Below are 26,380 nucleotides of genomic sequence, written 5' to 3'. Positions count from 1 at the left end.
AGGGGAAAATATAAACTCCGTTAATTTGAATGATGACCAGCCTGAACTCTTATTTGGGTCAAAAGTTGAAGGCAAGCCTCGGGAAGGGGGTGCTCCTCCATTTTATGTTAGCTTAAATATTCATGATAAGATACTCCGTAATGCTATGTTAGATTAAGGTGCTTCCCACAATTTAATGCCTAAAGTTGTTATGGAAAAGCTAGGACTTGACATTACCAGACCTTATAAAGATTTATATTCCTTTAATTCCAGCAAAGTAAGATGTCTACGTCTTATCAAATACCTGTGTGTTACTTTAGCTCAAATCCGGGCCACAAGTCTGGTAATGGACATAGTGGTTGCAGATATACCCCCTAAGTATGGTATGTTGTTGTCACGCTCATGGGGAGAAAAGCTACAAGGGACCCTACAAATGGATATGACCTTTGCCACCATACCATTTTTTGGTCAACAAAGAAGATTATATAGGGAAAATTTGATGAAATTCATGGTGAGTAGTCAAGAGAAGCCTCACAAATATCCTCTCTACTCTGTCCACTTAGATTTAGACTCTTTCTTTTTTATAATGATGGAGACATCAACAATCAGGTTACCAAAGAAGAAACTGATATTTCTAAAATAGATACACACCAAGCACAAGTAGTAGAACAAAACACTCTTCATCCCCCTCTTTGGAACATGAGCTTTGATTGATTTTGTAGTAAAGGAGGTTCTGGAGCAAGAGAGTGGGTTGCAAATACATGAAACAATCATGCTGAAGGTCATTCATACAAGCTCAACTTCAATGTACAAACAACATAGTTGAGTATGAAGCTATTATATTAGGATTGCAATTGTTGAAAAATATGGGTGCCAAGAGAATCTCCATTCAAGGGGATGCTAAGTTAATCATAAAACAAATTAAAGGAGAGTATTCGGCCAAACACCCTAGATTGAGAGCATACAAAAATGTTGTGCTTGATTTTCTAGAGAGTTTTGTGGAATATGACCTTTCTGCAATTCCTAGAAATCAAAATATCCTTGCAAATAGTCTAGCTTTTTCAGCCAGCTCCTGTAAAATGCCTTACCCTAATCGACAATATACAATGGAAGTGAAACATTGACCAGTTGTACCAGATAATATGAAGTATTGGCAAGTGTTTGGCAATGATAAACAAATTGAAATCTTTCTGTAGTCTAAGGATGAATATGAAGATGATAGTATAGACTTAGAGTGTGAATTAGAAAATCAAATAGTTGTACATTCTAATGTAGAAAGGAAATTAGAAAACTCAGATGTAAATATACATATAAATAAGGTTGTAAATAAATTATAATTGCTTGAGATAGATCGAGAGAAAGAATAGTTTGAAACACTTTAGTTAAAGGATAACATTTTACCTAGAGGTTTAGTTCCATTGGAAGAATTATTTGATTTCAATGATGTAGCTAAGAAGCCTAAGATTGAGCCCACATGGGCATCAGTAGAAGAGTGCAACATAGGTAGTGAAAAAGATCCTAAAATCGTAAAACTGCCCAAATCACTACCAATTGCTGAAAAACAAAAATGCATTGCTTTATTCAAAGAATTCAGTGATGTTTTTTCTTGGAGCTATGAAGATCTAAAAACTTATGATACAGAGATTATACAACATAAAATTCCAATTAAAGAGGATTAGAAACCATTTAAACAAAAACTTCGAAGAATAAATCCAGTACTGATGCCTCTAATTGAGAAAGAAATTAAAAGAATGTATGACTCTAAAATCATAGTCCCTCTTAGGTATTCTAAATGGGTTTCCAACATAGTACCAACTAGGAAGAAAACATGTGAAATCAGATTATGCATAGATTTTAGAAACCTTAATAAAGTTTCTCTAAAAGACAACTACCCTTTACCAAAAATGGATCATATCTTACAGAAGGTAGTTGGATCTTCTAGGATTTCTTTATTAGATGGTTTCTCAGGCTACAATCAGGTTTTAGTTCACCCTGATGATCAAGATAAAACAACTTTTACTACTCCATGGGGTACCTTCATGTATGTGAAGATGCCTTTTGGATTAATGAATGCTGGAGCCACTTTTCAAAGAGCAATGGATATTGCCTTTGCTGATGAAATTGTCATGTTTATTGTGATCTATTTAGATGAACTTACTGTTTATTCTAAAACTAATGAAGAACATTTGTTACATCTGAGAAGAGTATTTGAGAAATGCAGAAGGTTTGGAATTTCACTAAATCCTAAGAAAACACTTTTTGGCCTTGAAGAGGGAAAACTTCTTGGTCATATCATCTCTAAGGAAGGTATTAGAATTGATCCCAAAAGGATTGAAGCCATTTTGTAAATAAACCATCCTAGAAACATTAAGAAACTTCAATCATTTATTGGCAAGATAAACTTCCTAGGGAGATTCATCCCCAACCTTGCAGAACTCCTAAGAAACATAACAAATGTGCTGAAAAGAGATTCAAAAATAAGATGGAACATTGAGGCTAGGCAATCATTTGATCAAGTTAAACAAGCATTAAGAAAAGCACCAGTCCTAATCAGTCCAGATTCCACCAAGGATTTTACAATCTTTTCATTTGCATCTGAACACGTTGATGTTGTTGTTCTTTTATAGAAAAAAAATGATGGATTTGAACAACCTATTGCTTTCTTCAACAAGGCTTTAACGGATGTTGCATTAAAATACAACATAATGGAAAAACAAGCCTTTGCATTAATAAAAGCAATCAAAGATTTTGAGGGTGTATATCCTCCATTCTCACATAATTGCTTATGTACCAAATGTTGCGGTTAAGGATATTTTAACCCAAAATGGACCGAATGGTAAAAGAGGAAAATGGATTGCCATCATTCTTGAGTATGACATAGAAATAAAGCCCACCAAGCTTTTTTTTTTCTAAGTAAAACTGATCTATTAATAAAGACATAATGTACAAAGAGGCTCAGGCCTCAACGGTACTGGGTCAGTTGTGTGACCATTTTGAACATCAAGCCTTGATATCGCGACTTCCCCAGTTGGGGAAACCAGTCCGAGAATGAGATAAGGAAAGTTCATTCTACCCTCGCAGGGGCTACAATTCCAAAATTCAAAAATTGTAACCAAAAGACTGTAAATTTCAGTAATACATCCACAGTTTGACTCAAAATTTTCCACAGTAAAACAGCTCATATGAACCAATGCTTGTAACCCAAGTTGGAAACAAAATTCAAAAATTGACCCGACATGAAACGAAGTTCAAAATTGAGTTGGAAACAAAAATAATCAAAATCAGACTCAGGGCCCGACACGTGACCTGGCATGCAGCTGCAAGGTGGCTTTTGTTGGCTCTTCCTCCATGATCGGACACCAGCCAAATTCCTCAAAACCAGTATCCTCTGCATGCCCGCCACCTGCAATGTCCTCTGTTTGAATTCCTTTGTCCTTACGGGTGGCTTCACCTCCCAGAGTCTTCTATTTGTTGCTAGATGGGTTGTCCATGTCTCTTGGTGGGTGGATAGAGCTCGGCTCCCCTTGAAAGATGTCGAACGTAGGAGGATCCTGGTTAATCTCTCGGTTGATCGTTGGTTCGGGACAGGAGGCAGGGACCTCTCTGAAATCCACTGTGACGGTGGCAATTATGAGCGGCTTGTCCATGGAGCAACAAAATTGGAATTGCGCTTGCTGGGAGGGAGCAGTGGTAGCGGTGTGCTAGGTGAATCCCCCTGAACGCCAAACCTCACTGGTGCCCAATCTTCCTCGGCCGCTGCGAGTGTCTGGGTACCTGCCAAGGAAGCGGGAATTGGAGGGGCTTGGGGGAGGGGAGACAGATGGGGAAGTAGAGACAGAAGGGGGTAGGGACGTAGGGCGAGTGGCGCCTCCCCGACTACCACCACGCCTGCTCCTCATTCTATGATGATGGCGCATGATTCTTTGATTAGAAAGCTGCAGCGAGCAGTGAATTGCAGGGTCAGGAGGCGGGCCAAGAGTGACAGAAGGGATGTTGTGGGGAGCAGGGGAATTTAAATCCGAACCAGAGGAAGGGGTCGAGACCTCAAAACGCAGGTGGCAAAGTAAGGACTGAGAAAAATGGTGACCATTGCCCAAGTCGACGCATCAGAAGAGTCTACAACGTCTTCCCGTGGCAGCGTGAAGGCTCAGCTCTGTTGCAGAGGGATGGCAAGAGCAATTGAGTTTCTGAATAGGAGATTGCGAGGGGATTTTCTCCATATTTCTGAATTTGCATAGAATTTCTCGATTTTCCAAATTGGTTAATGGCGTCGGCCTAAGAGCCAGGACTTGCCATAATTCCCCACAGGGGAAGGTGCAGGTTTCCATACGAATTAGCCACCTTCTTGTCCGGCGGCCCATGCGCATTAATGACTTATCTACCACCTGCATCCGGGGAGCCCACCAAGCTTATTAAAGGACAAGGATTAGCCAAATTGATGGCTAAGTCTAACTTTAATGCATTGGATATCAACTTTGTAGCTACACTAGATGATCAAGAGGAGCAGGCGACTCCACAATTAGATGAGGCTTTTATGACCTCACCCTGGTATGCAAACCTCATTTTTGTTTTATTCAATTTAAATTCTCCTCCTGGTTTAACTAAGACAAAGGCTAGATTTCTAAAATTAAAAGCAGTGAAATTTTGCATCATAGATAATGTTTTATATTGGAAATATGTTGGTGGTATTTTACTAAAGTGTTTATTGAAATATGATGTAGAAAGAACAATGTAGGAATTCCATGAAGGTGATTGCAATGGAAATCTATACTAGAAAGCCACTACTAACAAGATCCTTAGAGCTGGTTTCTACTGGCCTACCCTTTTCCCTGATGTTCATAAGAAGGTAACCTCTTGCCACAAATGCCAAATATTTGAGGGGAAAAGAAAACTATTGCCTCTGCCTTTAAAACCTATCTATATTGAAAGTCCTTTCCAACAATGGGGATTGGATTTCACTGGAGAGATACACCCACCATCCTCTACCCAACACAAATGGATCCTCACAGCTACCAATTACTTCACTAAATGGATTGAGGCCACACCTTCCAGATTGGCTATTGATGTTGTTATTATCAAATTTCTGGAAACCAATATCTTGTCTAGATTTGGTTGTCCCAAAAAGCTTATTACAGATAATGCTGTAGCTTTTAAATCCAAGAAAATGATAGACTTATGCAACAAATATCATATTACTTTGGGACATTCAACTGCTTATTACCCACAAGGTAATGGGTTGGCTGAATCCTCAAATATGAGTATGGTAAAAATTATTAAAAAGTTGTTGGAAGATAACAAAAAGTCATGTCACAACAAGTTAATAAATGCAATTTGGGCTGATAAAATCACAACAAAGAAATCAATTGGCATGTCACCATACCAATTGGTTTATGAGATTGATGTTGTTTTTCCATCTTCTTTAGGAGTTCCAGTTATGAAGATAATTCAAGAATTGCAGGTTGAGCCTAATGACATCTAGACGAGGATTAATTAAACTGTTCAATGGTAGCAATCCAGGGAAGAAGTCTACAATAAAACCCAAGTCATCTGGGAGAAATATCAAAAAGAGTTTTGATAGAAGAACTAAAGCATATGATTTCACCTTGGGTGAAAGAGTTTTAAAATGGGATTCCAAAAGAGAGGACAAAGGAAAGCATGGAAAACTTGACAATCTGTGGACATGACCTTATATCATTGATGCTTTCAGAGGACACAATGCATTTTTCCTCAAACATCCACATGGGACAGAAATGCTTGGTGGACCTGTGAATGGCAGAATGTTGAAGCATTATTTCTCTTAACAATAGAAGTTTTCTTACATCGAACCATTGTAAATAAAATTGTTTTTTTTTTATTTTGATTGGGTGACCTATTGATAGAAGTTGAAGCCCGCAGAGAAGGCCCTAAGCTTCAATTGATATGTTACCATAATTACTCCAACAACAAAAGAAATCAGGTGCAAATATTGCTGAAATGGAACACTCAAGGCTACTGATCAAATGTTCTTGGCACCTCACATGGAGAGTGCCATCCCCAGCTGGAGCCACTGTTAGGGTCCTATAATTTATAGGATCTCAAGGTGATTGAGTATTTTATCTCAGAAATCTCATATTGTAAATAATTGTCAATCTGCAAATGATTTCCAAAAGAAAATAGAATAAAAATGAAAAGAGGGTATAAAAAAAATGAAAACAAAAAACATTGAAAAAAGAATAAAAGATAGAACCCCATCAAAAGAAAGAAAAACAAAAAGAAAATAATACTGAAAGTGTTACAAATCTAAATGCCACTACTAATAGATAGTTCTCTTCATGATTGATAAATAAAGGTTGTGTGTAGCTTGTTTAAAAATGCCACAATGACTAGTTATTTGTTTAATTATACAATATAATCATGGTTAAACATGTTTGAATTTTTATAAATTAGATTAGAGAATAAAGATTTGCCAAACAGTTTAATCTTGGTAAATCAGTAGTTAGGTAGAAAATGACATTGATTCAACTATTTAATCTGAATCAATAGGAGAAATAAGTGATAGGATTTAAGTAGTTTTTCATTTTTCATAAAAGAAAATAATATGGGTTTGCTAGTCTAAATGCACCCCTTTAGAAAAAATAAAAAATGTTAGCTTAGTTAAAGGGTAGGTATAAATAGTTGGGTTTTATAAATATATTTATGTGCCCTTTACCCTAAGTCTTAATACATTATAAAGAGAGGCACGATGGGATAATATACATTCATGACATATTTTATATCCGAAGTGTTATCCTAAGTTTTAAAAGCAAGTATCAAAGGCACATATGGACAAAAGTTTGTTGTCATTTATGGTTAAAGGAGGTTGTAGTCAAAGCATCGGGATCCTCCTACCTTTCGAATCGACAACCCTCACTTATTTTCTTCCCCCCTCTCCATCCTAACTTTACTCGGGGGGTCCGAAAAGGTGGTATTCTTCATCGGGCCCCATCACCACCAATCACCACGTGGCCTCCTCTCAATGTTTCACACCCCCCCAACCGATACCACTTATCGCCTTCTACCCCCTCGGAAAAAATTAAAAAATTAAAAAATTAAAAATTAAAAATTAAAATTAAAATTAAAATTAAAAATTAAAAATAAAATAAAATTAAAATTAAAATTAAAAAATTAAAATAAAAATTAAAAAAAATAAAATAATAAATAAATAAAAATATAAAATAAAAATATAAAAAATTTCCCTCATCGATCGCTTTACTGTGTCACTACCCGACACCTTCGCCACTCCTATTGCGCCATGTTTCATTACCATTGTCCAATTAAATGACTTCCTGACAAATTACTGTTGAAAATTCAATTTTTTCCTTCCCGAGTAACCGTTCAACTACAACGGTCTTGCCCCAACCTCCAACAGAACTTGCCAATCCTTCCTTAAAACCCTAAACCGTCTTCATTGTCCCTTTCACTTGTTTATTTTATGTAATTCCCAGGGTTTTCTCTGCAAAGTGACCATTTCAAAAGATTTGCTGAAGCAATTAAAATTGTCAGCATTTTGTTTCCCCTCCCCTCACTTCTTACAACCCGAAATTGTTCCCGGTAAGCTTTTCCTTCCATCATTGTTATCATTCACTGATCTAATTATGCCATCAAAGAGAAAGAACGATGAGAACCTTGTTAATCCACTAATCCCTCCATCAATAAACTTAGATCATATTCCATTTGATGATAGGGATTATAGGATTAGTGAGACACAGTGCGACTGTGAATTTTTGGAGCTTTACTGTTGGCCGGAGGACAAACATGCTGATAAAACAGATGAAATTGGGCTATGGGAGTCCAATCTTCCTCACTATATTTTCCCTCTGACCTTCCATGCCCCTGAATTCACCAAGAAATTCCAAGCCTGCTATGTTTCCAGCCAAAGAGCCATTATGACCCCGTCTAGTGAGATCTCTTTTTCACTCACTGCCCAATCTATAAACCAGATGATGTTAGCTTCCCCTGTGGAAAACAATGCCCCATTTTCCCTAGAATCCCTCACCCAACTCTATCAGAAGCATGATTTTGCCACAAGAGCCACGATTTTTGAGATATTCTTACCAAAAAGTTCCCAATTGCCAAAGAAGAATCCTCTATACCCTTCCTCAATCTTTCTTGATCAAGCTAAACAAATCATAACCAAAATTTCATACATTTTGGGTTATTATTCTGATCAGTGGGTAGATGAACCCATTCTAGGCTTCCTTTCCATCTTTTCCACAGATAGACAACCATTTATTTTGTTTAATTTCAGTCAATTCCTAGTAGATAACATCAATGAGCAGTTTCTTAAATTTCCAACAGAACAAATGTTTAATTACACTTCAATTTTAGTTTATATGTTTCTATATTATCAAGCGGACATGTTCAGTTTTGCCATGCAGAAGCTAGATGAAGAGGAAAACTAGCAACCTATGATATTTTGGACTTCTTTATTGATGAAAGAGTAGTAATAATTCTCCTACAAATAGTTCATTGAAGAGTTTGTTCACCCAACTATGAATATCCTAAATAGCTCAGAACAACCTAGAATCAGTGAAGATATCAAAAGGATTTTACATTTGACATAACAAGCTAGGACTGGAGATTGGTATTTATACCAGAATTACATTGAAATCAGAGTTTATGGATGCGAGTTAGAACCATACAAGCTCCCAAAATACCTCCCCATGAGGATTTTTTCCCTGGAATACATTAGATAAATGTTAAATTCAGATGCTATTCACGTTTTGGTGGCAAAGACAAAGTCCTAGTTTCAGATAAAGACACAGGTGGGCCCTTTCATATGCAACGCTAGGTCGGCAGGAGAAGAAGCAGATAAGATCCTTAAAGAGATGAAATTCAGCCTGACTTTCACATGGTGTTATGACCCTTGGGGTATCATTTCTAAGCCGAGAGTAGAAAACAAAACTACTCCATATATCCATACCTCAAGGCCTAAGATAGAGAAATATGTGAACCAGTCAGAATGGGCAAAGAATACATTGCAAGAAGCTGAAGAACAATTGTTTTCTACTTCAAATTTACTAACTCCCACTCCTCAAGAGAAAACAAGTAAAAGGCAGAGAGAGGAGGGATCATCATCAACAACAGGTAGTGAGGCCAAGGATTTCAGAATCAGTTACAGGAAAAGAGCAAAGACGAATCCTAGGACAAATGCAGAAAAGGAGATAGAAGACCAAGCTGCCATCATAATTGGAGAATCACCACCTACAATCAACAAGTTTGTTACATCTCCTAGACCTTCAATATCACATGGTCAAAAAGAAAAAAAGCTATCTTCACAAGATGTCCAAGGAGAAAAGGAAAAAGGTGTTTTTGACAGGTATCGAGAGATCAAACTTAAGAGTGAAATTCTTAAGAACAACACCTACAATCAATTTTGGAAGCAGACTTCCAGTTCACAAAGCATATTATTATCAGTTTTTGATACAGAATAAGGAAAGATGCAGATAGCCTTCCTTGAGGCCCAAATTCCACATCCAAAGACACCAACAGATTACAAAAGCACACCGTTTGAATTCAGCACCAAAGATATTCATCCCATTGATCAAATGAAGATGCATAAACAGACTAGTGAGATGATTTCCTCTACCTTAACTAATACTACCATGTCATTGTCAAAACTACATGTCTCATATGCAAACATCCAGTCCCAGTTAAAAATGGAAAAGATACATTCTTTAGCAAAGGACAATAGGATCAAATATTTGGAAGATTTGGTAGTAAATATAGGATATGATCCTAAAGATATAAATGTTGTAGAGGAGATCATCAAGAAGAAAAATCTTGACATTGCAGCATTGAGAAAGCAGCTGAAACTGTTAGCCACAAAGGACCCTTTGACTAAAGATATTGAAGAAAATGAGACAGAGAAGGCTGACATGATGAAGCTAATCATAGAGCAGAATGTTCATATTAGACAGATGGAGGCAAAAGTGGAGAAAATGATCAAAGAGAAAGAATAGAGTCAAAGGGTAGCCATAGTCCCCCTGGATGCTATATCCATCACTCAATTCCTAACTACAGGAACAACAACTGCAACAACTTCTTCAACTCAAACTATAAGTGTTGAACAAGTGACAAAGACACTGGAAAATATGTCAATCGAGTCAGAAGAAATTAATAAGTTGCATAGGCAGCTCAAAGCTCTGCAAGAACAAAAAACTATAACTGAAGCTTCTCATTTAGTTGAAGTACATAAGTCAAAATGGCTGCTAGAGAGTTTAAAGAGGGTAGAGAAGGATACGTCAATTGGTCAAACCTTGGCACAAACCAAGGAAACCATTTGGATGGGTATTCTAGACTCCATGAATGAGATTTGGCCATCAATCCAAATCATTTTTGAACAAAAAGAACTGATACAAAAGGCCACTGAAACCATTGTTGAAGTAAGGGAAAAGCTTGAAGACATGCCTACAGAAGCTTCCAACATCATCCAATTCTTGAATTCAAAGAATAAGTATGAGCTTGAAGAAATAGGAATTAGTGACATGATTTCCACCATGTTGGTAGTCAAGAAGGTTTTGACTAAAAGAAATCTTATTAATCAATTAGAAGAGAAATGTGAAACATTGGAGTTGGGAGTAAACAGATTCTTCTACAGGATTGGAGCATTGATTCATAAAGGATTTCCCAACATATATGTGATTAATGACAAGCTAATTACCTAAGAAGATTATGTCACAAAGATGAAGGAAGTGGCTAGAAGCAGTGTTAAATTAAGCGATATAAAAGACAACATGACAGCTAGAGCATTCTTAGAGACAATGGAAAATGACTTCTTTATCCAGCATGAGGTAAAACATATCTTCACAATAAAGCCAACATTTTCAAAGTATATTGAGGTTAATGAGATTTACTGAAGGGTAATTAAGTTAACCATTCCAAATGGAAAAAGGTGGGAGGAACTATGTGATTTACTGGATTAAAAAGAAACTCGAATGCAGTAAGAATATCAACGAGCATATCAACCAACACAACAACCAGCGCAACACTATTATAGGCTAATTCAGCGACCGAATCCACCAAAACAGAGCCACCTCTTGATGCAGTTATCCACCTTGCTATGATTTTGCAAAAGATCGATTTTATTGTTTACGATAATGTTAATAATACACTGTTAGTTGAGACAGAAATTTTGTAATTATTTCTTATAAATACTTCACTATTTGAAGTATTAAGGGTTGATTGTTGAATATAATTTTCCTATACAAATTGTAATTTTCAAGTTACTGGAAGCATCAATAATACAAGGGCATTCTTCACAGGATTCATGTGGTGTACAAATTGGTGATGTTTTTCTTCTGTTCATTTGTTTAATCATTGTCTCTTTTCTTTGTCATTTCTGAAAAGCTTAATTACATAACATAAGCTGTGATGAAAAATATATGTTATACAAAACACCCTATTCTGGTTGTTAGTAATTTATATTTTTTCTGCTGAAATCAAATTAAGGAATTCTTCATTACTCCTTAATTTCTACTAAATTCTACATTTATTCTGTTTCATAATCCATTTGAAATTCTTAAAGATCCAACTAGTGCAACCTAGCTTGCCTTGTGAAACTCCTTCAAAATTTGATGCAGATCCCGTTAATCTTTAGACTCCATAGCCCAATGGAATTATAACAATTTAATCAAACAAACAATCCAATAAAAAACAATTAGTACAGTAATAACTACCCTAAATTTTAGATAAAACATAGCTAAATTTTACAGAGAGATCCCTCTCTGAAGCTAGCAGGTCTAGATCCCAGTTTTCAAAGTGGTTTTGATGTAGTCCTATGTGTTTACTCCCTCAACCTCAAAAATATAGAATGATAATAGACACAACCATCCGAATAGAAAGGATCATATGTATGGACCCACGGTATTGATGCAACCATCCGTATAGAAGGAATCATGTGTACAGTCATGAATAGCTAATAACTCCATGCAGCCTGGATTTATCAGACGGAACCCAGGGTCTTCATCTTTGTCTCAACCCAAACAAAGAACGAATCCCACCATGGTAGAATACACGTGTCGGAGTTGAACATGGTAGAAAACCACCTAATTACTGGTCAATGATGTAAATTGTTAACATGTACGAGAGAAACCACCAATAATGACAATGGCTCTCAAGGTACAACAACACAATCCACGAGTGTGAACAAGGAAGCTGAAGTCAAACATTCGCAAATTATTCAATTGAAGGCCATTAATGTGAACCTATCACCGAATACGAAGAACCTGCCATTGAGGCATGCAAGCTCTAAGTTATTGAAAGGGAGTTTCTAGATCATCTTCCTGGATAATGAGCTGGAGTTGACGAGAAGTGATCCGTCGAAGGAGGGCCATAATGTTTCCCACATCATCGACAAGGAACATAGGATTTAACAAAGTTGGTAAGAGTGATACAGGATTGTTTCTGAAAAGTCAAATTGGGTATAAGTGGTTTGAATTTGCACATGGGACTTCTCTTGAACACATCGACGACAAAATAGGATCAGAGGTCAAGAATGGGAGATCTCACTCTAATAATTATTCACCTATAACCAACTTGTCATTCTCAAGACTTACAGTAGAGTAAGCTTCTCCTCCACGTTAGGAAAATCTGCCTGAAGAGGTTCAACACGATTTTTCATTATAAAAGTCGCGCTGACAACGCTAGGCTAGAACAATGCAACAAGTTACCAGCACAAGTCTTCAGTATTGCAAAACACATTGAATACACTGACAATATATGTTTCATGGTGAATACACTGACAAATTTTGACGTTTTGACACTTCAGGATATGGGACAAGAAGTGTGACAAAATATTGTGTAATAGATGCCCCCTAAAGCATGAAGGTAGAACAGGGAGTGATGGGTGAAATGATTTACAAGTCAAGGTAAGGACCCAAAGAACCACTGTCAGGAGACCTGAAAATCAAGCATGATACAAAATATTTGACAACTCTGATGTAAATATGCCTAATAATAGATCTCTTAATAGGCATATAATAATACATGAATCTATGGCATGGATGCAACCACTTGAATGAAAGGGATCATGTGTATGGATCCACGACATGGACGCAACCATCCAAATAGAAAGGATCATATGTATGGACCCACAGTATGGATGCAACCATCCGAATAGAAAGGATCATATGTATGGACCCACGGTACGGATGCATCTATCTGTATACAAGGAATCATGTGTACAATCATGAATAGCTAATAACTCCACACAACCTGGATTTATCAGACAAAACCTAGGGTCTTCATCTCTGTCTCAACCCAACCAAAGTACAAATTCCACCATGTGAATAGATGTGTCGGAGTTGAACATGGTAGAAAACCACATGATTACTGGTCAATGATGTAAAGTGTTAACAGGTATGAGAGAAGCCACTAATAATGACAATTGCTCTCAAGGTACAACAACACAATCCACGAGTGTGAACAAGGAAGCTGAAGTCGAAGACTCGCATAATCATTCGATCAAAGGCCAATGATGTGACCTTATTGTCAAATACGAAGAACCTATCATTGAGGCATGCAAGCTCCAAGGTACTGAAAGGGAGTGTCTAGATAATCTTCCTGGATAATGAGTTGGAGTCGACAGGAAATGATTTGTCGAAGGAGGGCCGTAATGCTTCCCACATCAACAACACGAAACATAGGATTTAGCAGAGTTTGTAAGAGTGATTCAGGATTGTTGTAGAAAAGTCAAACATGGTATAAGTGGTTTGAATTTGTAGATGGGACTTCTCTTGAACATATCAATGAAACGACATCATAATTTGGTAGCATTTGACTCAAAATAGGATCAGAGGTCAAGAATGGGAGATCTCACTCTAACCCTTATTCACCTATAACCAGCTTGACATTCTTAAGACTTCTAGTATGAGAAGCTTCTCCTCCACTTTAGGAAAAACAGCTTGAAGAGGTTCAGTGCGAGTTTTCATTATAAAAGTCCCGCTGGCAGTGCTAGGTCAGAACAATGCAACAAGTTACCAACACAAGTCTTCAGTATTGCAAAATGCGTTGATCTTGAAAACTAGGTTTTTGAAAAGCTTTCTCAGAAACTCTTTCAAGGCAACTTTTATTTTTTTCTTCAGGGATGCTTCTGTATATGATTCATGGTGAATACACTGATAACTTTCATCATTTTGACGCTTCAGGATACAAGACGGGAAGTGTGACAAAATACTATGTAACATGGACATTGGATTACAGACCGGTGAGATCGTCTAGAGGTCTCTGGACGTTGGCATGCCCATAACATGAGAGAGTCCAGAGGTCAAGTGGTCTAAAAGTTGAGTGGGACCCAGGGGTTGGTTGGCAGAAAGGTTGGATTGGTTCTGAGGGTCCTAATGTTGATGTTGAATGTATGTATGGTGTGTTTCCATCTATTACACTTCCTTAACGTGACTTAGGAGGTCGAATCATATCATAGTGGCCTCTCATCGCATGTTTACCCCTACTGGCCGGTTGCTTGGGTAGATGTGGGAGGAGGGTGTTACAACAACTCATGCCGACTTGAAATGTTCTAACACTCACATAGACCCCTTGAGAGGGTGAGGATGAAGAATAAGCAAAAATCCATCATGAAGAAGTCAAAGTCATAACGTTAAGGAGAAGATCTTGGCATTGATGAAATTGAGTCTTATGTCACAATCGCCAAGTCATGGATTCTCAAAGTGTCATTACAAGGTCATATGTGTGAATGTATTTTTCCACATCACTTATGGAATGCTATTATGAAAATTTATAAAATGAGAAAATGTAAAATATGTGGAAGCCTAAGGCCCCACATGGAATGTGAAAAGTTACTAGAAAGTTCTAAATTCATGTACAAGCTCAAAGGTCACATAGGAATTTTAAAAATCACATAGGAGCTCAAGATTCATGAGGGAAGGTCAAGAGTCACATGGGAGGTGGAGGGTCACCTCTTTTGTTACAAATACATTCTCATAGCTCAAGTAAAGGGACTTGGGACTTTTCACCTTGGATTTTCTTGCTTGGCATAGGAGAGAATATTTTTCTTTGGGGGAGAATGTAGTTACTTAATGTTCCACTATTGGGGCTAGTGTGGCAGCATTGTAATTGTGTTTCTTGGCACTTTCACTTAATCTATGAAGCTCTCAGAGCTAACACACTTTCATGCATATGTCGTGAATGATTATAAGACTATTTTTTCATTGTTTGCGGTATATGTTGATGTTAACACATACTAATGAAAATGAACTATTTCATTGGTTTCTGTATGCATCTTGTTGAATGTGCATTGTTACTTGATTTTATGATCGTTGTTACCTCGTGAACTAATTTGCAAGTTAATCAATGATTCTTTCCATGCTCTTGTGTTTCTCTTTTAGGATAGTACTATTACTTTTCTTCTAGATGCTTACTCTCTCTTTCCTTGCTATGAAAGTACTTTATATACATTGCAATTTTATGCCTCACAATGTCAACTTGTTTGTTTCAAAGATTATTTATATAATTTCTTATGTTTATAATTGCAGCCAAGGAAAATTCCTAAGAATAATGATGACCGACCTTATGTCCTGGTTGGAGCTCTTAGTCTAAATGGTGTGAGGTCTAGTTGGGATTTCATACCAGGGAGACCCCTTGTGTTAGTGGACTTCCAACACCATCAACATAAGGGACTTCGAGGAGTTTTCATGAACAATGGGTATGTGATATGTTATGAATCCAAGAAGCTAAAAGATCATGAAAGGAACTATGCCACTCATGATTTGGAGTTGGAAACCATTATACATGCCTTGAAAATCTGGAGGAATTATCTCATGGGAAAGAGGTTTGAATTACAAACTAACCACAATGGGTTGAAGTATTTGTTTGATTAGCCAAATTAAAATTCCAGACAAATTAGATGGATGGAAATTTTTGGCTTATTATGACCTTAAAATTAGGCACATAAAAGGTAAGGAAAATAAGGTGGTCGATGCACTTGGCAGAAGGGTGCATACAATGCACGTCACAACCATAATTATATGTAAATATGATTTGAAAATCAAAATTTTAGAGACTGAAAACTTAGATTAGCAATACATGGAGTTAAAAATCAATTTACAACAAGGTAAAGTGCAACCCAATGACAAGAATTACAAAATTATAGAAGATGGAATCTTTTTGTATAAAGGCATAATTTATCTGCCAAACTCCTTGGGGTTGAGAAATTTAGTGTTGAATGAGATGCATAGGGTACTTTATGTTGGGCATCCAGGGTGCCAAAAGACAATCTCAGTAGTCAAGAAACAATACTTTTGTCTAGGTATGAAGAAAGAGGTGGTTGATTATATATCCACATGTTTAGAACATCAAAAAGGTAAAGTTGTACATAGACAGTCAACTACATTACTACAACCAACACCCATTCTTGAGTGGAAATGGGAAATTGTTTCTATCAATTTCATTACAAATTTTCCCACAACTACAAGGAAACATGATTCCATCATGGTTGTGGTGGATAAATTCACTAAGACTTCTCACTTTATTCCAAAGAAATCAACACACAAGGTAGGCAATATTGCTGAGATCTACATGAAGTTTCCAGGGTACATGTTGTGCACTGGAAAATTATTTCAGACAAATATCCCAAGTTTATGTCCAACTTTTCGAAAAGCTTATCCAAGAGATTTAGAATCGATTTAAATTTTATCACAACATGCCATCTAGAGTCAGATGGTCAAATATAAAGAGTCAATCGGGCTAGTGAAAACATGATGATGATTTATGTGATGAAGAATACATTGAAATGTGAGAAGTATTTGCTTTTTGTGGAGTTTTGTTATAATAATGGGTACCAAGCATCTTCGAAGATGAGCCCATTTGAAGCCTTATATAGTAGAAAATGCAACACATCAATGAACTTGGGATAATCTAGTTGACAGGGGCATTGCTAATGTAGACGTACTTAGGGAAATGGAAGAGAAAGTAATGAAAATTAAATAAAATTTGAAGGTTTCCTAAGATAGATAGAAAATCTATGTAGATAAGAACAAGATGAATAGTGATTTTAAAGTTGGCAATCATGTCTTCTTGAAAGTGAAGGCAAAGAAAATTTCATTAAAACTGGGTAGTTGTGCAAAGTTGGCAGCTAGATATTGTGAGCCATTTAAGATCCTAGAGAGGATTGGTTCGGTTGCATATAGGATTGCATTTAATAACATCCATGCATATTTAGAATTTTTTTCATATTTCATTACTTAAAAAGTATGTTCCTAATGTTAACCATGTAGTGGATTGGAATATGATTAAGGTGGAGCCCGAGGGAGACTTTTAGGAATATCTAGTGCAAATTTTAGGCAAGAAAGACAAGGTGCTTCGAAATCAAGCCATCACCTTGGTAAAGGTGCAATGGACCCATTTCAGTCTTAGAGATGTTGCATGGGAGCATGAAGATGTAAAGAGCGAAGAGTACCCTCATATTTTTGGATAATATTATTGTATATATGTGTATATATAATCCACTGAGGACAATGCATAAATAAAGGGGAGGGGAATGTAACAACCTTACTTGAACCCTAGATTGTAAATAACATATACATGTGAAACTTAGGCTGGTGAGTCGAGGATTTCTTTTGGGGCCAATATGTTGGTGTGCATGCATGTTTTTATAATTTTTGAGGCAATAAACCTAGTGTTGTAAATATGATATCTCATGCATATTAATTAAACACACTATGGTTGTATGCTGAGTTAAACAAAAAGATTATGGGGGGGCAATACTCCAAGATATAAATAAGGGCTCATATTATTTAATAATTATTAAAGTACACATGCTTATAATCAAATTCCATTAAGTGAATTTATGGAATGCAAAGTTCCAGTGAAAAGACATGCACATAATGGAACACCAAGTGTCAATGAAAAAGACATGCACAAAAAAAGGAAAGAATTTGGTACTATGAAGGGAGGATGGTAGTAGGAACTTTTGGAACCACAGTGCTTTGGAAATCCTTGTCCAACCGAGTTAGGAACCCTTGAGGTAATGACATAGCCTGAGGGACTACAAGTTCAAAGAAGAGGGTGCACTACTTGTGTGTGGGTTGATGGAGGACATGAGCTTGGAAGTTAGAGGTTACTAGGGTTGATATGAGGACCTAGAGGGTGCCTGGAAACCCCATATAACAACAAGAACTCTTGGAGTCGTAGTGCTCTGGGCACCCCTGTTCGACCAAGTTAGGCACCTTGGAGGTAGTTGCACAACCTCAGGGACTATAGGTGCAGAGAAGTGGGTGCAATACTTGGGTGTGGGCTAATGTGGGATACAAACTTGTAGGTTGGAGGCTACTAGGGTCTGGTACCTTGGCTAGTTGATTTATGGTAATGGACATGTACCTAGATTTGGGCAAGCAATTGCCCCATGGAGTCAAAGCCCTAGTTTGGGAGTGACCCATTGTTGACAAAAAATGAACAACGTGGTTTATAGCTGGAAGGAACGTTGGAAGTTTGTAGCCAGTTTGTGAAAATAAAATACGTGTTTATTTTTTTTGTTATTATTCATTTTTTTACTGCAATAATTCGTGTCCTTTTGTGAACTGCATATGAATCATAATTTAAGGTTGAAAATTGTACAAATATACATCAGTGCATGAGTTTTTGCATTTAACATCCATCCAATCATACATAATGTGATGCGAGAAATGAAATGAGAAGGGGAATTTTCTAGAAAGTAGGTTACAAGAGCTATCAAGCACATAGATATACCCGAGTTGGTGACTGGAGGCATTAATGATATTTAAAATTATTAAAAGGATAGTGCAGAGCACTGGGTTATGCAAAGGATGTGGTATGCTAAACCTTCTGAACATCCTCAGGAATGGTTAAGTATGGATATTTTGTGGAGGATTGGGTTATGTGAAGGATGTGGAATGCAAAATCTTTCGCACATCCTTGAGAATAGTTAAGTATTGATATTGTGTGGAGGACTAGGTTGTGCGAAGGACGTGGCATGAAAAACCTCCCTTACATCCTCAAGAATGGTTAAGTATGGATGTTGTGTGGAGGATTGGGTTGTGCGGAGAATGTGTGTGCAATGGTTCCACACATTGAAACATCAACTAAGTGTCGGATATAGATAAAAGAGTGTAGATAAATCTTTATGTATAAATTCTTAAATGTTTTTTACTCCACGAATGACCAATGGGGGGTCAAGGATGTTACAAAAACCCTATGCAAGATTTGGTGGATGATCTAGAGTTACAACTACAAACAACACTTTGTCAAATATAAGAGGTCGATGTTTGTAAATGGTGCAACGGAAAACATCACATTGATACATGACTAGTTTAGACATTGAGTCAAGGTTTATTAAAACAATCAACCAACCATTCAAAATTAATACCATCTAGAATATTCCATCTTCCCTTGAGCTAAAAAAGCTACATTTACCCAATCCCCATTGCACAACAACTAGTCTATTGATTGGTAAATAATATATCTAAGAGTCACTCTTCTTAAATGTGTCTTTACTGCAAGGTCAGGCACCTTAAACCATATTCTTTAATGATGATAGAAGTTCAAAGTGGCTTGGAAATGGACCAAGTCTTTCTATAATCACCTCTCCCCAATTCCATTTTCCTACAAACTTGGCGCCCTTGGTGATTAATGATGGTGGATCATTAATTTCAATAATGTTGAGTGAATGCCAAGAATCCAAATTTTGCTTAGTATCTGAAAATTTTGTAATTACATCTTGTTTCACAAAAATGAAGCGATCATAATTTTCTTTATGGGTTTTTACAACTTGCAACATATAACAAACTTCTAGTTACAGATCAATAAGGTTATCATGGATCTTGATCATCTTCACTAATTATTAGAATTTTGTGGAGCTTCATGTACCATGAGATAAATGTTTCCAAATCCCTTTATAACCCAATCATAATAATTCATACATGGTTCCATCTAACCATAAGGAAATTGAGCATGCTGAGAAGTCACCGCATTGAATTACAACACCTACCGAATAGCAATGAGTCATTACATTATGCTCTCCATATTGGATATATTGGAAGGTGAGGGGCCATAATATGATATAAGAGGTGCATGACAAGAGCTTAATTATATCTAAGCCTTCGAGTGTTATGTGCTAGTGTTTGAAGTGAAATAATGCTGAGTTGACACCTTGAGTGTTGTGATCTAGCCCTCAAAGTGAAATGACGATGAGGTGTCACCTTTTGCGGCTGTGGTGGCTCTAGAGTGTCAAAGAGCTAATGAGTGCTTAAACTTCTTATTTCAAGTCATTTAGTGTTAATGATTTTTTAGTGTCTGTTACTTGAGCTATTTCTTAGTGATGATTATTTAGTGTTATGGTTCATTGTTGGAGGTTTTTCTAGATATCGTGATATGTATTTAGTTGAACACGATCTAATTTTATTTGATGAAAATGGTTTTTCAATGAAAAACCATTTTCATCAAACTATTTTGGAATAGGGTTTCGAGAATTTTAATTTAATTATCAATAATTAATAGGTGGACTATAAGGATTTAACCTGTAGTAGTAGTAAGGATAGAGGGTTGAGTTTATCTGAAAAGTAGTTATGACCTTTTTAATTTGATTAAAAAATAATAAAAAATAAAAATATATAAAAAATATTTTGACCATGAAATGGATTATGTTTTTTTGAGCATGTGATATTGATAAGTTATGGTATTAGCCCCTGATATTGTAATAAAGCCCATTTATATACTAAGAATCTCCATAGTAAGATGAGGTCAATCCACATGGTTAAACATCTGGTTACATGTTTTTTTAAATGTACACCTATTTAATTATTTTATAATATTTAGTAATAATAATAAAATTTAAAATAAAATTATAATTTAATTGATTTTAATAATTTTATTTATTTTTGATAATGTAAAATAAATTATAAAATAAATATTTAATTATTATAAATAGATAATTTTCCATATCTACCAAATATTTAATTTAAATAACTACCTTAATAAATTAATAAAATACATCTCTATGGGGCCAAAAAAATCCCAAAATCAGTGTTTCGGCCAAAATAATCCCAAGACAACATGTTCCAACATCATATACCCCTTTTCAACGAATAAGAAAAAATTAAAAAATTTCCTAACAACAACATGTGCCACCATGATACCCCTTCTTCACGAGTGTTTATGGAGCCAAAAAAATAAAATAAAAAAAATCCCAAAACAACATGTTCCAATATCATATAACCCTTTTTCAACGAATAAGAAAAAATAAAAAAATTTCCCAACGACAACATGCCAACATGATATACCCTTCCTTCCCCTAGTTAAAAAGAGATGGTTGAAAAAACAAAACAATGAATAGTGGTTAAATTAGATATATATAAAAATATGAAAATGCAATGGCCCGACTATTGTGCCTAAAGGCATTCTACTATTCCTTTGGCACATTAAAGTCGCCCTCTAGGATGTGTCTTCCATAGCGTCCTCTATTGATTAGTACCTAACACTTACGTGCCACGTACTGATCTAAGGGTTTTTAATCTCCTCCCAAGTTTTTCAATGATTAGTACCGAACACTTCCGTGCCACATACTGATCTGAGGGGTTTTTAATCTCCTTCCAAGTTTTTCAAACCACACTACCTGTTCCATTATAATTAACCAAACACAGTGTTTGCGAGATCTCACCTTTGTGTTTACGGTGGTGCAATCGGGCGTCTGCTGCCCGAGTAACAGTAAGGGACGCCGAAAGTGTTCGTTCCACAAGTTTGAAGGAATTTCAATCGTTGTTGGTACCGCTACAGGTGAATCCGCGAGTTTTCCCGTTTTCTTTGCAGTTGTTTTTATATTTTATTTATTCCGCGAGTTTTCCCGTTTTCTTTGCAGTTGTTTTTATATTTTATTTATATTTTTCGGCAGGTTGATTGTTTTAAAGATTATCTCTTCGCCTTTGTGAAAGCTGTAGTTTATTTATCTAGCCAAAGCAGATCGATTGAAATTGTGGAGGCCCCCTGTTCTTTTTGCTCTAGTTTTTAGGGTTTTACGACTTCAACCAGTAACAGATAGTTTTAGTGATATAGATTAGGGTTTGGGGCTTAGTGTCAATGAGTGCTATTAAATTTTTCTTTCTACCAATTAAGCCTTGTTATATTCTGTGCTATTTAGGTTATTTTATTTATTTTTATTTTTATCTTGTTTTCTTTCTTTGAAATCTGCAGGGGTGTAACACTCTTATATGACATGACCGTGATTTATGCATAACAATTTTGCATTTTTTGTTTGTTTATAACGTTCTTATTTTATGCATCCCATAATTAATCAGCCCACGGGAAATTTTGGGTATTTTTTGTCCCTTTCCAAATTTTTCTTTCAAATTCTATTCGAGAACTGATCTGAGAACTTAAAGCACCAGATTTATATGTTTGTTTTGGAACATTAAAGCTTCATTTGACTATTAACTAAAATATGTGCATGAGTTTGTTTTGGAACATTAAAAATATGTGCATGGGTTTAGTATAATGGGTGAACTGTACACAGCCTCCGCCTACACGAATAATAAACAGAAATCATGAAAACAAAAGACACAAAACAAGCTATCAGCACGAGCAAGAAAAACAGATACTATTAAAAACAGTTTTACATGGTGCACGATCTTGTGCAATTTCCACACTCTTTGGAGATGGATACTCAAAGGGGGTGTTTCTTTGGGGGCGCAGTAGGGTACACCCTGTTAAAAGTTTATTAATTCTACGTTCCATTTTCTATTTCCTTTCCCTTTTCTTTCGGTCAATTTTTCTTTCTGAAAAGTAAAAAGATAAAAAACAAAAATAAAATGAATGGTTGAAAAGTGCTTGTCATTCTTGACTGGAACGCTTGGTAGGTCAGACACCCAAAACGTCTGAACTTGTTTCTCATACCAGTAGTTGAGGCAGAATGATTATTTGAATATTTAAATGTCACATGTACCATCCTTCGAAATTTTTTTATTGTAAAGACGTATGATTTGCATTGTAGCACATATGTGATTTGCATCGCTGCACAGATTAAGATTGAATTTTTTTATTATCATTAAAATATTCTGTTCAATGCTTCAATGCCCACATATTTGGTAGTGTGTGAAAGTATACATTACAATCTAAATTTTTTAGTCAATTTTGACTATAATTTATGGGTAAACCTAACCTAGGATTTGTTTTGCAATGGCAGTTGTAGTTTTATTCAGACAGGGAAAGTGCTGATAATCTGTTAAAGTTTGAAGCTGATAGTTGGATTCAGAAGGCTTCACTATTCTGTAGTTGTTTGAAGCTATGGCAGAGCACTTAGCTTCCATCTTTGGTACTGAGAAAGATAGAGTAAACTGCCCTTTCTACTTTAAAATTGGGGCTTGCAGGCATGGAGATCGCTGTTCCCGACTGCACACAAGGCCTAGCATCAGCCCCACTCTTCTTCTATCTAACATGTATCAGAGGCCAGATATGATTACACCAGGGATGGATCCTCAGGGTCATGCCCTGGATCCTCGAAGGATACAGGAACATTTTGAGGTAGAGATCTATTAATGTGTATATTATAACTTTATTTTTTATTTTTTTAATAGAAATGCTTCTTTTAACAGTCCAAGAATTAGAACAATATGGACATACTACATATAGCATTTTACAAAAGAAAAAGTGGCAAATGGCACCAGCCACCATAATACAGGCATAAAGAGGCATATATTATTGACTATTTTTATATTTACAGCTTTGTAGACTGGAGTCTGGGCATCTTTGTTGTGGTTGTATCTGTCTGAAAACTGTTTGGGGTGTCTTCTTTTGCATCACCTGAAACTTGACAGCTACATATTGTTTTTACGTTAATTTCCTCAAGAAATTCTGGTGTTGATTGGCTGCAGGATTTCTATGAAGATCTATTTGAGGAACTTGGAAAGTATGGAGAAATTGAAAGCTTGAATGTTTGTGACAACTTGGCTGATCACATGGTGACTGTTATGATCTATTTTATCATCATTTATGAAAACAGTTTGGTGCTCTTTATTTCTGATTTTATCTGTGTTCCCTAATATTTTTCCTCTAGTACAGGTTGGCAATGTTTATGTACAGTTCAGGGAGGAAGAACATGCTGCTGCTGCGTTGCGGGCTTTGACTGGTAGATTTTATGCAGGTAATGAACTCTATGTGGTCTTTTACTTATTGAATGTTGCTTATGATGTTGCAGTCATTATCAGTTCCTTCTGATTGAAAGCAGTTGTAACTGATTAACTTCGTATATTTTTAGCAATTAATCTTAAATGGAGGAGTTTGAATATTCCAGTTCAATGATAGAGATAGGTGATGCTTGTAATTTTATTCCCTTCACAATAATCATAATATTATTCTCGTATTTGGGAAATTTGATCTCTATTTATGTTATTATCTTGGTAAGTTGGTTTTGTGGCTTCAGTTTATTGGTGTTTTTGGCGTTTGCATATCTTGTTTTAATATTTCAAATTAATGTTTCTGACTTACCTTGACCTGCATCGATGAATAATTTTTTGGTGTAATTAGCTGTGTATTTTCGTCACCACCAACAACTTCTCTTTTCTTCTGGCAGGACGGGCAATCATAGTGGATTTCTCTCCTGTTACTGACTTCCGTGAAGCAACGTGTAGGCAATATGAAGAGAATACATGCAACCGTGGTGGCTACTGTAACTTTATGCACCTTAAGAAGATAAGCAGGTAAGATTATCAGATATATGTCTATGATTCTATAGTTCCTGTGATATATACGAGTTCGGTACTCTTGGTTGAAGAAATCTTTTACTGTAGTTATTTGTTTCTATTTCTGATTTTGCTTTTGCACAGGGAGAAATCTTTTACTGTAGTTATTTGTTTCTATTTCTGATTTTGCTTTTGCACAGGGAGCTGAGGCGGCAATTATTTGGAAGGTACAGACGATATGGTCATGGTTACAGTAGAAGCCGGAGTCGAAGTCTTAGCCCACGACATTCTGTAGAAAAACACCGTGGTTATGATGATCGTCCTCGTGGTGGCCGTGGGTATGATGATCATCCTTATGGTGGTCGTGGTTATGATGATCGTCCCCATGGTGGTCGTGGTTATGATGACCATCTCCAAGGTGGTCGTGGTTTTGGTAAGAGAAATGAGAGGGATTATTCTGGTTATCATGATGATAGACATGGTAGAAGGCCACGGAGCCGCAGTCCAGGTCACAGACGAGGTCGGAGCAGGAGCCGCAGCCCTAGGAGGAATAGAAGTCCAGTGCGAGAAGGCAGTGCAGAGAGGAGAGCAAAAATTGAACAGTGGAATAGAGAAAGAGAACAGGCAGCCGCACCTTCCAATTCTAATCAGTCCATGCAAAATGGAGGGGCACATTCATATCAACCTGGTTATGGCTATTAGCTGTGAATGACTACTGTCCTTTTGGTTTGTTCCACTCTTTCTTCTAAATCCCTCCACTGTGCCTTGTCGGGTGCATTTCTTAGTTGTCATGTAAACCTAGCTTACAAATCATTTTACATTGTGCAGGTGGTGTGCAGGTTCACGAATGTGTTCTCTCGAAAGTAAAATCTTTCCATTTTTTAGGGTCATGTGGTAGCGGGAATGTGTTTGTAAATCTGTGCATTATGTATTGTGTTTGTTGAATGTGTTATCTGAAGTCCATATATAGCTGGTCTGAAACAATCACTAATATTGAAACTGGTCATAAATGTATTCCCATTTTGTTTTTTGTTTTGGTTTTGGGGTTGGTAAATGTGTGTGCATTATGCATTATGCATTATGTTTTCGATCAATTTGGGGTCAGTTAAACTTGACTGAGGTCACACACCTTGTGTCTTGTAAAAATTCTTGTGCGTCACCATGTTGCATAATATTTGTCTTGCAAGATGCTTCTTTAGTTTAGGTTGCTTGTTTGTAAAATGTGATCTTACAGTCTTGCATGAGGTTTTGCAGGTTCAGGTATCCCTGCTTCTCAGGATGGAGTTCACTTGTATGCAGCTTACATGATATTTGTGTACAGGTGCATGTGCTGCTGCTTAAGCGTTACTGGCGTATGGAGTTTTTCAAAATTTCTGGAGATGGTAGAGCTGTGTATGCAGGAAGAGAGTTTTGGAGACTGCAATGGTCTTCCTTATGCTGGGGGAAAATAAGGCTGTACATGTCTCTGATTAAGGTTCCATCTTTTGCAGGCATAGGTCTTTTGCCTATAAAATTAGAGCTATATTATTTGTGCAGGTACAGGGGACGTAGAACGATGGTTCCCTTTAAAGGGGTGTTATTGCAGGTGCATGGTTTAAAATGGTTCTAGCATTGGATAGTTTAGGATTCTAGTAGTATTCAACTGATGGATTCTCTATGTTTGGAATTTATATACCTGTATTCTTCAGGTTTTATTTTGATACAGAAACGTCTGACTTATAATCGATTTGTGTTAACTAGAA

At 36.5% G+C, this 26,380-nt stretch overlaps 1 protein-coding gene across 2 annotated transcripts; it reads left to right on the top strand.

Moving 5' to 3' along the window:
* The first annotated feature begins 21,412 nt into the window (after positions 1-21,412).
* On the top strand, positions 21,413-26,380 carry LOC149198981 (splicing factor U2af small subunit B-like). Of its 2 annotated transcripts, none has more exons than XM_089402237.1 (7): positions 21,413-21,741; positions 23,144-23,481; positions 23,832-23,918; positions 24,019-24,100; positions 24,530-24,656; positions 24,839-25,364; positions 25,467-26,380. In XM_089402237.1, exons 2-6 carry the CDS (start codon positions 23,245-23,247, stop codon positions 25,338-25,340), a joined length of 1,035 nt encoding a protein of 344 aa, XP_089258363.1. In that variant the 5' UTR covers positions 21,413-21,741; positions 23,144-23,244; the 3' UTR covers positions 25,341-25,364; positions 25,467-26,380. The 2 variants fall into 2 exon arrangements, with proteins under 2 accessions (XP_089258363.1, XP_089258362.1); XM_089402236.1 differs by having other exon boundaries at positions 21,415-21,741; positions 25,960-26,380.

The sequence above is a fragment of the Pinus tabuliformis genome, chromosome 2_1 (assembly GCF_031772625.1).
Source record: "Pinus tabuliformis cultivar Carrire ecotype Pingquan chromosome 2_1, CPIR1, whole genome shotgun sequence".
Lineage (NCBI taxonomy): Eukaryota > Viridiplantae > Streptophyta > Pinopsida > Pinales > Pinaceae > Pinus > Pinus tabuliformis.
The sequence above is the reverse complement of the archived record's forward strand: the minus strand, read 5'-3'. Positions and strand labels throughout refer to the sequence as shown.

Excerpts from the sequence above, each read along its gene's own strand:
- LOC149198981 (XM_089402237.1), top strand. The coding sequence starts at position 23,245 with ATGGCAGAGCACTTAGCTTCCATCTTTGGTACTGAGAAAGATAGAGTA. Across the intron at positions 23,482-23,831 it reads GGATACAGGAACATTTTGAG|GATTTCTATGAAGATCTATT; the intron begins GTAGAGATCTAT and ends GATTGGCTGCAG. Across the intron at positions 23,919-24,018 it reads ACAACTTGGCTGATCACATG|GTTGGCAATGTTTATGTACA; the intron begins GTGACTGTTATG and ends CCTCTAGTACAG.